General features: G+C 39.6%; 1 protein-coding gene across 1 annotated transcript in view; it reads left to right on the plus strand.

The window, feature by feature from the left end:
* The window catches only part of GUCY2F (guanylate cyclase 2F, retinal), an 89,627-nt gene that overhangs the window by 6,419 nt on the left and 70,382 nt on the right, over positions 1-12,826 (plus strand). Inside the window, exon 2 of the mRNA XM_032392820.1 lies at positions 3,882-4,183. Within this exon, the coding sequence (XP_032248711.1) occupies positions 3,882-4,183 (302 nt within the window). The remainder of the gene's footprint in view (positions 1-3,881; positions 4,184-12,826) is intronic.

Genomic DNA, 12,826 nt, shown 5'->3' on the forward strand with positions numbered 1-12,826 from the left:
GCGGAGCTTGGAAACAGTCAGATTCCAGAGCCTCCCACTCTCTTCTTATGCATCCATTTTATAGACTGAATAGAAGAAAGCTGACAGGAAGAGGGTCTGGATGTACTTCTTTCACAGAAATGTATGGCCAGATGGCTGAACCCTGGGGGAATGGGAGACTTGGGGTAAATCACAGAGCATGTCCCCTCCCTTCCTCTGGCTTTTGTACCTTCCCCCCCCTCAACATTTGTTAAAACAAAATAGGTTAAAATAAATGTCAGTGATAGGAGATGTCACAAAAGGGTTAAAATAAAGATAAAGAACAGTAGAATTCGGAGGGGGGTGTTTCTGTGGATTGGGAGCAATACTGTGGGCTCACAGTATGAATACAACTCCTAAGGACTAAGGACTTAGGTGTGAGACTGAGCCCGTTTTCCTCCACTAAGGACTCTATAGCCAGTAATCTGTGAGAAATAAAGAAGTGAACTTTGCCTTCTGAGAAACACAGTTCCTCTATCTCAAGGAACTATCAGACAGAATATTTCAATATAAGAAGAAAAGTGGGAGTTGAGCGACTTAGTAATAGACTTTTCCTGGAGTTTCATGATGTTTCTTGCTGCTAGTGTTGAGGGTGAAAGAGAAGGTCCTGGACAGGCTGCCCTAGTGGGTACCACAGTATGAAGACATAGCCACTGGGTGTCTTGGGTGGGGCTCAGGAAGCTTAGAGAAAGTGCTAGTATCATATTGTGGTGAGCTGGGATCTCAGCAGGATGTATCTCCTGATCCTTTTTTTGGCTATAGAGTGGCTGACTGTTAACAATCGGGATGGAAACTTACAAATTAGTATTATTCAATGATCACCCATTGACCTAGGCCTTGTCTAGGATTTAAGGTTTCTGTCCACTAATCCTTTCCTGACAACAACTTACAGGTAAAATCCCATTTTAATGAATGTAATTTTGAGATAATAAAGCTATTTAGTAAAATCATCATGTAGAACAGATGCATCCACAAATCCCTGTTCACAAAGCACTCAATCTATTAAATTAAGATGCTGTTGTTTGAATTCAGTATTTATGCTTTCTACTTTAGTCATGTTCAATGGCAAGGTCTTGCCATACAAAAAATGGAGGAGACCGTGATCATACCCTCTCGAGGCTTCCATTTTCTCATCTGTAGAATAATGAGGGGAATGAAAGGAACTAGTAGGTCTCAAAGAGTCTTCCCAGTTATAAAAATTCTGACTCTTTGTCTAAGATATCCTTAGTATGGGCCAATGAAAGAAAAATTACAAGGAGAGATTAAGGTTGAGGGTAAGGTCTTGAGCATAATTAATGACACTAAGCATTAAGGACAAGTATGGTAGAATTTACCTGCCCAGTAAATATCACTTCAACTTGTTTCTCCATACTAACCATCAAAATATGACCATGCCTCTCATCTCAAGGAACCCACAAAAGATACCCAAGTGTACAACCTCTCTGAATTTTTCAGGCATTCGTTTAAACAATGTTCATTGGGTGCATAAGATGTACCAGGATACAGAGATAAAGAAGACACAGTCCTTGACCAGTCACTGGGGACAGGCTGATGCTGAGAAAGGGGTACAGTATGATAATGATTGTTTAATAGCTGGTTCGTCGAAGGAAAATAGCCCTGATTTGTAACGTTTGCCAATTTTCATGGAGTGATTTCCATAATTACTCCCACCATGCCCAGTTTCAAGCTATCAGTCTGACACTGACTAGCGCACAAAATCCCTGAAAATTTAACCACAGGCTCTTGTGAACCGGCACCAACCAGCTCCAGCACACTTCTGAAGGGGTGTGACCTTGGGAGAGGTGGCTCTCCTCAGCTGAGGGCAATTCTCAGAGAGGTGTTAGCTATCATCTCCTAACACCGCCCCACCCCCAGCAGCTAGGAGGATGAGAGCTTCAGTCGTGAAGGCTGCAGCTGGGTGGTATACCACGGCACCCACTGTGCATAGTGTATGTTAAAGTATTTGCTGTGTTTCAACCAACACAAAGCACTTAATTCCATTTAACGTTCCATCTAGTGAAGTAATTTTAATATTCCTTGAAATGTAGTAAATACAATTTTATCTCTGTTGGGTAATCTTGGTCAAGTCACCTAATCTCTGTTTTTGTTGAAGATGCCAATATTGACTTGCTTACTAAGGATCCTGGTGGACGAATTGGCCAACTAACTGAAACACCTGACTTAACTCGTTTTTCCCCCTCAGTGGACCTGTTACTGGACTAATTTGACCAAACTGATTCACGTTTAATGGTGTAACCAAATTTAAGGACTTAGATGTCTTTGGTTCTAGATTTTCCATCTAAATCCAGCTCTTTGCTTGTCAAACCTCTCTGGCACTCCATTTACCCATTATGCAATACGTAATTATGAACAAAGGAGGCTGAATTCCTTGTGTGGCTCATGAACTAGCTCCAAAGATATCCCAGAGTATTTGAAGGAAGATTTAAGGATCAGAATACATGTAAAACCTCTTAGGGCAATTATATTGAAGGAACTAATGGTCATTTGAAAACTCAAAGTTACACTGTATGTGTGTGTGCGTGCATGTGATTTAAATCATCTTCATAACTTGCTAGTTACACCTTAAAAAACTGAAAGGTATCAGCTCTAAGTCAAAGGGGAAAGTTTCTGGGGGTATTTAACCAGTGTAAAAAAATGATTTTGGAAACAGATGAAGAAATATGTAAACGCCAAAGACCAGTCATTGAACGTAGTTAAGCGTATTCAGTCCCTGAGATTAAAGGTTCCGTGTAATAAAAAAATTAAAAAAAAAAAAAAAAAAGGTTCCGTGTAAGCACGTATAATTAATATTTACCAATAGCAATAGGACCTTTGCCTTTCTTCAAGGAGCTCAGAATACTTGCCAGGCATTATCTAATTAAACTACTCAATGTACCTGTGAAATGCTTTGGAATCTACATTTTAAAGATGTGGGCACTGAAGCACAAGTGGGCTTAAACTAAACTCATTTAGCATGCCAAGGGCGAAATTGGTTAGAAGACTTTCAGTCTCATGATCTTGCTGCCATTCTTCAACCGTGGCCTCCTCTAATCCACTCTATTCTAGCATGGCCTTGCCAAACAACATAGTTTCATAAGTCTAGGAAGAATTAAATAGACTGCAAAGTAATTCCAATTATAGGGAAGTTAGATTTTTAAAAGTTGAACATATCACCCATAATATTATTAGCATTTAGAGGTCAGTGTGAGCTAGTGCCACTCATTGCCTACAATGGCCACGGTAAGGGTGGGAGCAGTTGTGCCAAATCTATTGGAATGTTGTTTGCAGGAGCCGGGCCGTAAGTAGCAGTGGTGGCTCTGAGAATGTCCCCCATCCTCTCCCTCTAGCCTTCTTATTCTTAGGTACTAATAATAGCTACTATTTTTTGAGTGCTATGTGCTAAGCCCATTATATGAATTGCTCCTTCAATCATCACTACCACCCCATGAAGTACATATTTATGATCTCCATTTTATAAACGAGGCAGAGAGAGGTAAAGAAATTTACCTAAGGGTATACAGCTAACAGTAATTAGTGATGTTAAGATATAAACCTGAATCTTCCAATCCCAAAGCCTGTTCATTATGCTACCTCCCATTTGCTAAATTTGTCCTTGTTCCTGTCTAGTAGTAGGCTCTGCAGGCTATATACGTATCTGTGACATCCCTGTGCCTAATCCAGAGTCCCTGAACATATCTCAGCCTTAGCTCAGGGTTTCAACATCTTGATCATCTTAGAGGCATAAGATAAAAATCGTTTACCAGTTGGTTATAACACATTTATTTATTTCTCCCTCTGTGGTTTTTGGAATTCTATTTTTCTAACATATTACTGCCATAACCTCCCTGCTTTGTTGGTTTCAGTAATCATCATGTGTATGCATTCGGCCTTGATTGGGGGAGAAACTCAGACGCATCTCTTGGAATGGGCTCATGATCTGAAAATGGCTGATGGAACCTATGTCTTTGTTCCCTATGATGCCCTGCTCTACAGTTTACCTTATAAGCATACCCCCTACCAGGTCCTGAGGAACAACCCAAAACTCCGGGAAGCCTACGATGCTGTGTTGACCATTACAATGGAGTCCCAAGAAAAGACCTTCTATCAAGCCTATACTGAGGCAGCAGCTAGCCATGAAATTCCTGAGACGCTGGAGTCAGATCAAGTAAGTGCAGATTTACAAGTTATCATAAGCAGAGGCCCTCAAACATCAGGAAGGTCAATATTGTTCCTATGAAAAGCCTCTATACTACAGGCAGCCCAATCAAGAGCAGGCAACCACGCACAAATTAAGAACAACTTTTGTTTGCAGAAAACATTTATAAAACACGCATCATTGAAGCATTTTTTTATGTCAAGCCACCCACAATGACAGCATGCAGCCATGAAGAATAAATAAAATAAAAATATTTAAGAACAGGAGAACAAAGCTTTTTTTTTTTTAAAGATTTTATTTATTTATTTGAGACAGAGAGGATGAGAGAGAGCACATGAGAGGGGGGAGGGTCAGAGGGAGAAGCAGGCTCCCTGCTGAGCAGGGAACCCGATGCGGGACTCGATCCAGGGACTCCAGGATCATGACCTGAGCCAAAGGCAGTCGCTTAACCAACGGAGCCACCCAGGCGCCCGAGAACAAAGCTTTTATATATATTAGTGCTGTTCAAGGGAGCTAGAGAAGTCTTATTTCTGACCCAAGTTCAGCTGGTTTGAATAGTTCTAAATCTATTCAAAATAAAAGAGAGCTGGTATATGAGACCATATTAACTTTATTATTGATAAAACTGGTATTAGAGAATGCGGCTTCTGTTTGTAGGCATTTGAGCTTCCCAGTACTGAATCTGAGGATTACCCAGACTTCTCCACCTAGTCAACAGCATTGCAGGACCACCATATTCTGGCACCACAAAGGCATGCCTTTTGTAAAATGTACAGCCCAGAGGAGCATAGTGGGTGTGGGCTTCCTATATGTAGCTGGCTCCCAAGAGAAAGAAGTTAGGAGGGACTGGGCCATACATCTTTAGTTCTCCTTCCAAATTAACCGGTAAGGTAAGTCACTCCTCCTTTGTGGGAAGGAATGAGTAAGGGGACGAAGAGAGGTCAGGTGTGTTTTTGCTAGTAGAGCTATCTCGGTATGAAAGGAATCATTTGGAATGGGGAAGAATTCCTCCCTTCTAATATGCGAGACATGATATTTACATGTGTATAAATGAATATATGTATAAACATATTTCAGATTCAAATCACAAACACTTAAGGGCTGGAGAAAGGTAAAGGAGTAGGGAGGGGAAGAAAGCAGAGAAAGGAAAGACAAAAACAAAGAGGAAACATCCAAAAAAGACAAGGAATATGGGAAGAAGGTGGTGAGGCCAAAAATACCAGTTAGATTCAAAAAAAATACAGAGGGGGTTTTTATAGGTTGGAGGCTAGATGTAGAAGAAGGCAGTCATTTTTAGAAGTATTTAGAATAACACGTAAGTAGGATTAAAAGTTCTAGCATTTGCTAGCATAGTGTATTAGTTATAATGCTTCTGGCTGTAAGTAATAGACTGTTCAACACAAAATGGCCCAAGTGATTTTTCTTTTCAAAATTTGAAGGTATGGGTGCTCAAGGGGCAGTTAATTCATCAGCTCAATGATGTTATCAATGAACCAGGTTCGACTCATCGTTCCACTTTACAAGCCATAGCATGCTGTCTTGCCATCGTGATTTGGTTGGTCTTATGGTCCCATGATGGCTGCCACAGTTCCAGATATCACATATTATAGGTGGAATGGTCTCCAGATAAAAATGGGGACTGACTTTCTCTTGTCCCTCTTTTTAAGAGTGAGGAAATCTTTCCCAGAAGCTCCTCAAGCAGACTTCTCTCCATACTTTCCTGATCACATTCATGTCTCATATGCATACCTAAATCAATACTTTAGAAAGAGGAACAAGACCATCATGATCGACCCTATGGCTGTTGGAAAAATGTGAACAGAATTGAAATTCTGTTAGCAGGGAAGAAGGCTGTCAGGTAGGCAGCTGATAATGTCTAACACTCACATTCTCCATGATATTCTCCTTTATATCCACTCTTTATTTCTTTATCCTGTGGACTGCTTCTGCCTCTGAACAAATGATTCAGATAAGACTTAGGTTTAGTTTAAGTATGGATAACAAAGATTTTGCTGATTCTTGTTCTAAGAAAAAAGTGACTAGCAGAGATATTAACAGGGCAGATTTTGAACTTGATTGCTACTGAGATGTTTATAATAAATCTTTCTTTTAGGAGACACACACATGTTTAAAAACAAATGGTCAGTTTGGTCAAGAATTGCAAGAATCCCTCAAATTGCTAAGAATTGTTGCTCAAACCAGTTGTTTGGTATATTTATACGCAAGCAAAGAGATGGTGAATTTTTCTACTTTTTAGCCAATGATATGGCACCACATCAATACAGACTAAGTCTTTTTACTTTAATCACAAAATTGAGGGAAGGAGAAAGATGTGTGTGTATCTGTATTGTAAATCATACATACATATGAACAGATATTTTGATACAAAAAACTCAGACCTTCTACTCTTAATATTTGATCCAATCTCTTTGTGCTTGTGGAAAACATAAGGTAATTAAGGCAAGGAAAAAAAAAAGACACCTTTATCTTGGTTGCTAGGCAGCCTGCACTCTGCTTTAGACAAGAAAATAGAGCTAAAACAAAGAATCTAGATCTTATAAAACAGCTTATTTGGATGCATTTCCACCCCCACTTTGCAGGTGCCTAAGGTATACCCTCATAACCAAAGATTGAGAGAAGGATGAGACAGTTATCTTCAGATTTCTGATAAACAAAACCCCCTTTTACCTAAAAATCAGTTTGCTAAATTTTTGAAGGCAGCTGGTATAGCAGAAAGAGCATATGACAAAGAGTTAGGCACACTTGGGTTGAAATCCCAGGGTTCCACTCTTACTAGCTGTGTGTCCTTGGGCAAATTACTTACACTTTTTTGAGTCTCAGTTTTTCCATCTGTAAAATGGGTTAGTGATCTACATCTTCTGGGATTATTGCAAAGATTTAAACAAATCACACGTGTAAGGTAACTAGCAGAATGTCTGGCTCACAGCTACCTTCCTTTCCACTTTTTCTTCCATGGGGCCAGAATGACCTCATACTTACCATCTAAGTTACAATCTGATTTCAGCCCCCTAGTCTTGAAGTTTTCTGATTCCTGGCCAAAAAATCTCTCAATAGTTTCAGCTTTCAAGATTATTTTGCTTTCAGAATTCCAAATGGTATTTTCTTAGATCAAATGATGTAGTGCATTGTTTGCTTGTCCCTGGGCTCCTGTTGTTTTTGCCCTGTTCAGTCAAGAGATCAACAATTATTTGCTGAGCACCTGCCATGTGCCATGCATTATGTTGAACTCCAGATAGAACAGTAAACAAGACAAGATTTTTGTCAGTGGTATGTTGGAGCCGGTTTACAAAAGCTGATGGTGTGTACCTTTTCCCAGTTCTGTGTTTAGTGACATTGTGTTGGTAGCTAGAAACCAGCCATCGGGAGTATTTACACCACAGAAATTGGTAAATGATACAAGTAAGAGTTATTTTCCTTCTCATAGAGTTAAACACTTACTAGCACATCTCTTGTTCCTGATCTTATAGGGTGTAAATTCCAGTGAGAGAGATAGTAAATGAATAAACAAATGTATGAAAAACATGGCCGTATTTCTCTCTTGCCCAATAACTTCCAGTGGAATTGAAATTTCTATAGATAGGCTATATTGCCTTTAGCAGTGGTTTGCAATCTCTTTTAATTTATGCCCTTACTTCTTTAAAAAGTAAAACCAAAGACTGTCAAAGTAATATGTGCACATAGTTTTAAAGGTTAAGAAATGCTAAAAAGTTTGTGTCAACAACAAAGCAGTTCCTAGGCCTCCCCCCCACCTTTTATCAGAAGCAACCACTTTCTTGTCTTTTAGCTCTTTATTCTGATATTTACCTCTGGGTTTGTAAATACCATACTGCCACTGGTCTCTCTCTCTCTCTCTCTCTCTCTTTTGGTATCTCTTGATTAATCAACTTATTTATTAAATATTGAGAGAGAGGGAGTGAGTGGGGAGGGACAGAAGGAGAAGCAGAGAGAATTTTTTTTTTTAAAGATTATTTATTTTGAGAGAGAGAGAAAGAGAGGGTAAGAGCATGGGAGAGGGGCAGAGGGAGAGAGAGAGAGAGAGAGAATCTTAAGCAGACTCTGTGCTGAGCACCGAGCCTGATGCAGGGCTTGATCTCATGAGTCTGAGATTGGGGCCTGAGCCGAAACCAAGAGTTGGATGCTTAATGGACGGAGCCACCAGGCACCCCTTGATTAATCAAATTTAGACATTATTTGTTGACTTTCTCTTACAGTTGAGTATTTTTAGCTCTTATATACTTCCTTATGCGCCTTCAGACCTTCAATATAGGTACACCGCAATTTTTTGTTAAATTCATATTTGGTATTTTTAATATCATACCTATCTAAATATCATTGATTGCTGACCCATGTGGTATACTATGGTAACAATTCATTCTGCATGTAACTTTTGATTTTTACTGGGGTTAATAATTGCTTTATTTTTAAATTTGTTTACCTTAATTTGAATTTCGAAGTCTTTCCACATTGTCTGATAAAGCTGTAGAATTCTCACGGAACAATTTTATACATGGCAAAAACCCCTTATCAATTTCATTTGTTTTTCCTGAGGCTCTCTGTCCTCCTGTTCCAATCTAAACTTATTGCTCTCTAAAGCTTCTGCACAACTGTTATGCTAAGATCTCCCTTTTTATCACCCTGGAAGATCCCTTTCTCTTTTTTTTTTTCTGTGCTGAATCCACTATTCATGAATCTTGTGACTCCCATTTTTTCCCCCAGTTTACTCTTGTTTTGGTGGAGCACATTCTCTAGTGAGAAAGGTACACAGAAGGTAAATTTCTGAAATTTTGCATGTCTGAAGGTCATTAGTTTATCTTCACTATTGATTGATAGTTTGAGTGTATAAATCCAGGTCAAAAAGTCATTTTCTCTAGGGCGCCTGGCTGGCTGTCGGAGGAGTATGTGACTCTTGATCTCGGGGTTGTGAGTTCGAGCCCCACACTGGGTGTAGAGATTACTTAAAATCAATCAAATCAGATCAAATCAAATCGTTTTCCCTTAGCACTTTGAAGACATGGCACACTGTCTTCTTATTTCCATTGTTGGCACTGACAACTCCAAAGCCATTGTTATTCCTGAGTCTTTGATGCAAACTCTTTACTCCTCCCCATCTCCCCCAGAAGCTTTTAAGATTATTTCTTTATTCTTGATGTTAGGAAATTTCATGATGATGTCTGGGTCTTTGACATATATTATGCAGTATCTACTGTGGGGCCTTTCAATCTCAGTCCACCTGGGAAATGTTTGTATATTATTTATTTGATAATTTCCTCAACAACATTGTCTTTGTTCTCTCTGGAAATACTATTTGTTGTTTATAAGATTGTCTGGGTTGATTTTTTCAATTGTCTAATTATTTCTCTTGTATCATCCATATTTTTGCTATGTTACTCTTCCTAAAAGAGCTTCTCAATTTTGCCTTCTCTTTTACTAATTTTTAAAATTTTTTTCCTATCATATTGTTAATTTCCAAGAGTTGGTTCTTGTTGTTTGATTATTCTATTTTAATGGCATCCTGCTTTTGTTTTGTAAATATGGTATTTTCTATTATTTCTCAGAAAATAGTCACTGTACTTTCTTTGAAGTTTTTTCTGCTGTCTGTGTTTTTCTCCATTTCTAATTTTTCATGCTTCTTTGTTTTGGTCTTTCTATTTCATGTTGGAAGCTTTCTTTAACTCTCTGGTGATCCTGGTTGTCCATATTTAAGAATGAAGCTCTAAGAGACAGATTTGAAGGTGTATGTACATTGTGTGTTTGTTGACCAGTGGGCTTCAGCATAGGGTAATTGGCTAGCCAGTTGGAGTTTTTTGTCAATATCTGTAGATCTTGCCTCTTGGGCTACACTTTCTCCAGGGAAGAATACTCCCGTCTTCTTGGGAGTCATAAGCCTGGTTGTCACTATTCTAGGAGTCATGTTGGGGGAAGGAGCCTGGGACTCTCATTATTAAGTATAAAAACTTTAACGTCATCACTCTTTTTTGTGGCCCACCTAAATTTTACCTTCCTTTGGATTGAGTGTCCCAGCTCCAGAGCTGCTCTGAATCGATTTAACCTGTTTCCAGCAGGGTCTGGCTCTCCTCAATAGAGGTGGGGATGGCAGATGTCTAATCATTCCTTGCAGGGATGTTCAAAGGGCTGTCCCTCCTTTAAAGTTCTGCCTCACCACCACTTCTATAGTACTTGGTGCCTCTAACTCCTAAGCCTTTCTGGGATTCTCAAGGGGGAAATCTGCTTGTTGCTTACCAACATTCCCCTCTTCGGGTACTTAGGTTTAATTGCCCCCCACTCTGCTAAATCAGTTATCACTTTCCATCTTCATATTCAGTGGGTCAGAGTTACAGATATCCCCTATTACTGACAGATATGGAGGGTTGGTGTTTCTGTTCCTTGTTCTCCTTGTTTGGGAGTGATATTTGAGAGGAGGAAGAGAGTGAGGAAGAAAATCTTGATCTCACTAGCCTCAGTCAGGAAGTCATGAAAGAAAAAAGAAGTTACAAAAAAAGTCATTGGTGGATCTATCACAGTCAGTTAATTGACTTAGCAAGTATTTATTAAGCTCAGGTATAACATGGTGGTTAAGAGCATCGGCTTTGAAGGCAGAGTGCTGTACATTTACTTAAGCTCTCTGCATCTTCTTTTAATTATTTTAAGTTGGGAGTAATAATAGTACCTACCTCATAGAGTTGTTGTGAGGATTAAATGAGTTAATACACATAAAGAACTTGCCTGGCACCTAATAACCCCTCAATAAATGTTTATTATTAGTGTTATTAATGTTGTTGTTCTTTTTATTATTACTATGTGCTAGGCACTCTGCAGGTGATATCATGGAGAACGAAATAGAAATAAGGTCTCTCCCCCAATGAAGGGGAACAGTTTTACCATTTCAGGGTGCTAAGAACACTAGGTCTAAAATTAGGACTTTTAGGGGCACCTGGCTGCCTCAGTTGGTGGAATGTGCAATTCTTGATCTTGGGGTTGTGAGTTTGGGCCCCATGCTGGGTGTAGAGATTACTTACAAATAAGAAATCTTAAAATAAAATAAAATAAAATTGAGATTTTTATTTTCTGGTCACAAATTCAAGACTGGGATAAGGTACTTGACCACTATGCTTTCCAGGATGGTATTACTAGAGTTCTGTGCTCCTCTTCTGAAGTGCAAATAATAGCAGCTCTCATGTATTCAGTGCTTACTCTGTGCCAGGTAATTAACATAAATGGTCTCATCAGATCTGTAGATCAAGCCTACAAATTAGGTATTATTATCTCTACTTTATGGATGATGAAACTGAGGCTCATGGTAACTTTTCCAAGGTCATACAGCTGCTGGCAAGTGGCAGAGCTGAGATTCCAACACTAATCCGCTACCAGAACCTGACCATTTAACCACACATGAGCCTTAAAAAAAAATTACACCGTGTCCATGTCCAGTGCTTTATCCAAGGTAATATTACTAAGTAACTAACACTTTGATTTGAATGCGTTTTTCAGATTGTTTTCCTCTAACCTAGGAGGTGCTAGGACTTTATGAGGACCCATGAAATGAGAACAATAAATCAGGGGCACCTGGGTGGCTCAGTCGGTTGGGTGTCTGCCTTTGGCTCAGGTCATGATCTCGGGGTCCTGGGATCGAGCCCTGCATTGGGCTCCCTGCTCGGCGGGGAGTCTACTTCTCCCTCTCCCTCTGCCTCTCTTCCCTGCTCATTCTCTCTCTCTCTCTCACTCCCTCTCTGTTTGTATCAAATAGGTAAATAAAATCTTTAAAAAAAGAGAGAACAATAAATCAGAATGGAGAGATTGGGGGGTGGGAAGCCAGTGAAAAAATTCCTAATTTAGTCTCAGGATGATTGAGCAAGGATTATCACTTTGTGCCTTTAAATTTTGACTTCTGAAATAAGGGTTTAGTGCCCGCATCTTTTACTTTTGCTGTCTTCCCAATGCTTGTTTTCAGGAAAATGCTATTGGCTACAAATGCATATTGCTGGAACACACATTTGGGATAATTCTTCCAAATGTGGCCTTATTTGCCTAAGCAAAGGAAATCCTCTGGATTTCTCAGCAAGCCCAGGGGGGGACCTAAAGCTCCTGGCGCCCATTGCTTTCTATTACCTTAAATATAGGTGCCTGGCAGGGGGCTAGCGGGCTGCAGGGGATGTGGTTAGGGCTGAAGCATTCCAGGATGGGGCCACCAGAAACTTGTCAGGAAAGGTTGCCTGCAGCTTACGGTGGCTATAGTTGGCTTTGTACATCTTCTATAAAAAAAAAAAAAAAAATAGAGGGATCATTCTATAAAAAATAAAGGTATTGTGTTCATGAGGATCATATCAAATAGATTGGGTTTTAGCCATCTCTTGGCTAAGTCCAAGTGTTGAGACCATGCATTATTGGAGGTACCACCTTGAATAACAGGAACTTGATTACCGTCTGGTTTCATGATCTCTGCATGTGCCTGGCTTTTTGTTCAAAAGTGATGTTGCCATTTTGTCCTTCAAATGATGCTTTCTGACCCGGGTATGTTTCAATGTATGCTTCTAAGGACAAAATGCTTTGGAAGCCAGGTTTGTGTCTTGCAAGCACAGTAAATCTGAACTGATGACAGTCAACTTAACAACAGCATGAACCATTAAATTTAAC

This window comes from Phoca vitulina, unplaced genomic scaffold, assembly GCF_004348235.1.
Source record: "Phoca vitulina isolate PV1807 unplaced genomic scaffold, GSC_HSeal_1.0 scaffold69, whole genome shotgun sequence".
Classification (NCBI taxonomy): Eukaryota; Metazoa; Chordata; class Mammalia; order Carnivora; family Phocidae; genus Phoca; species Phoca vitulina.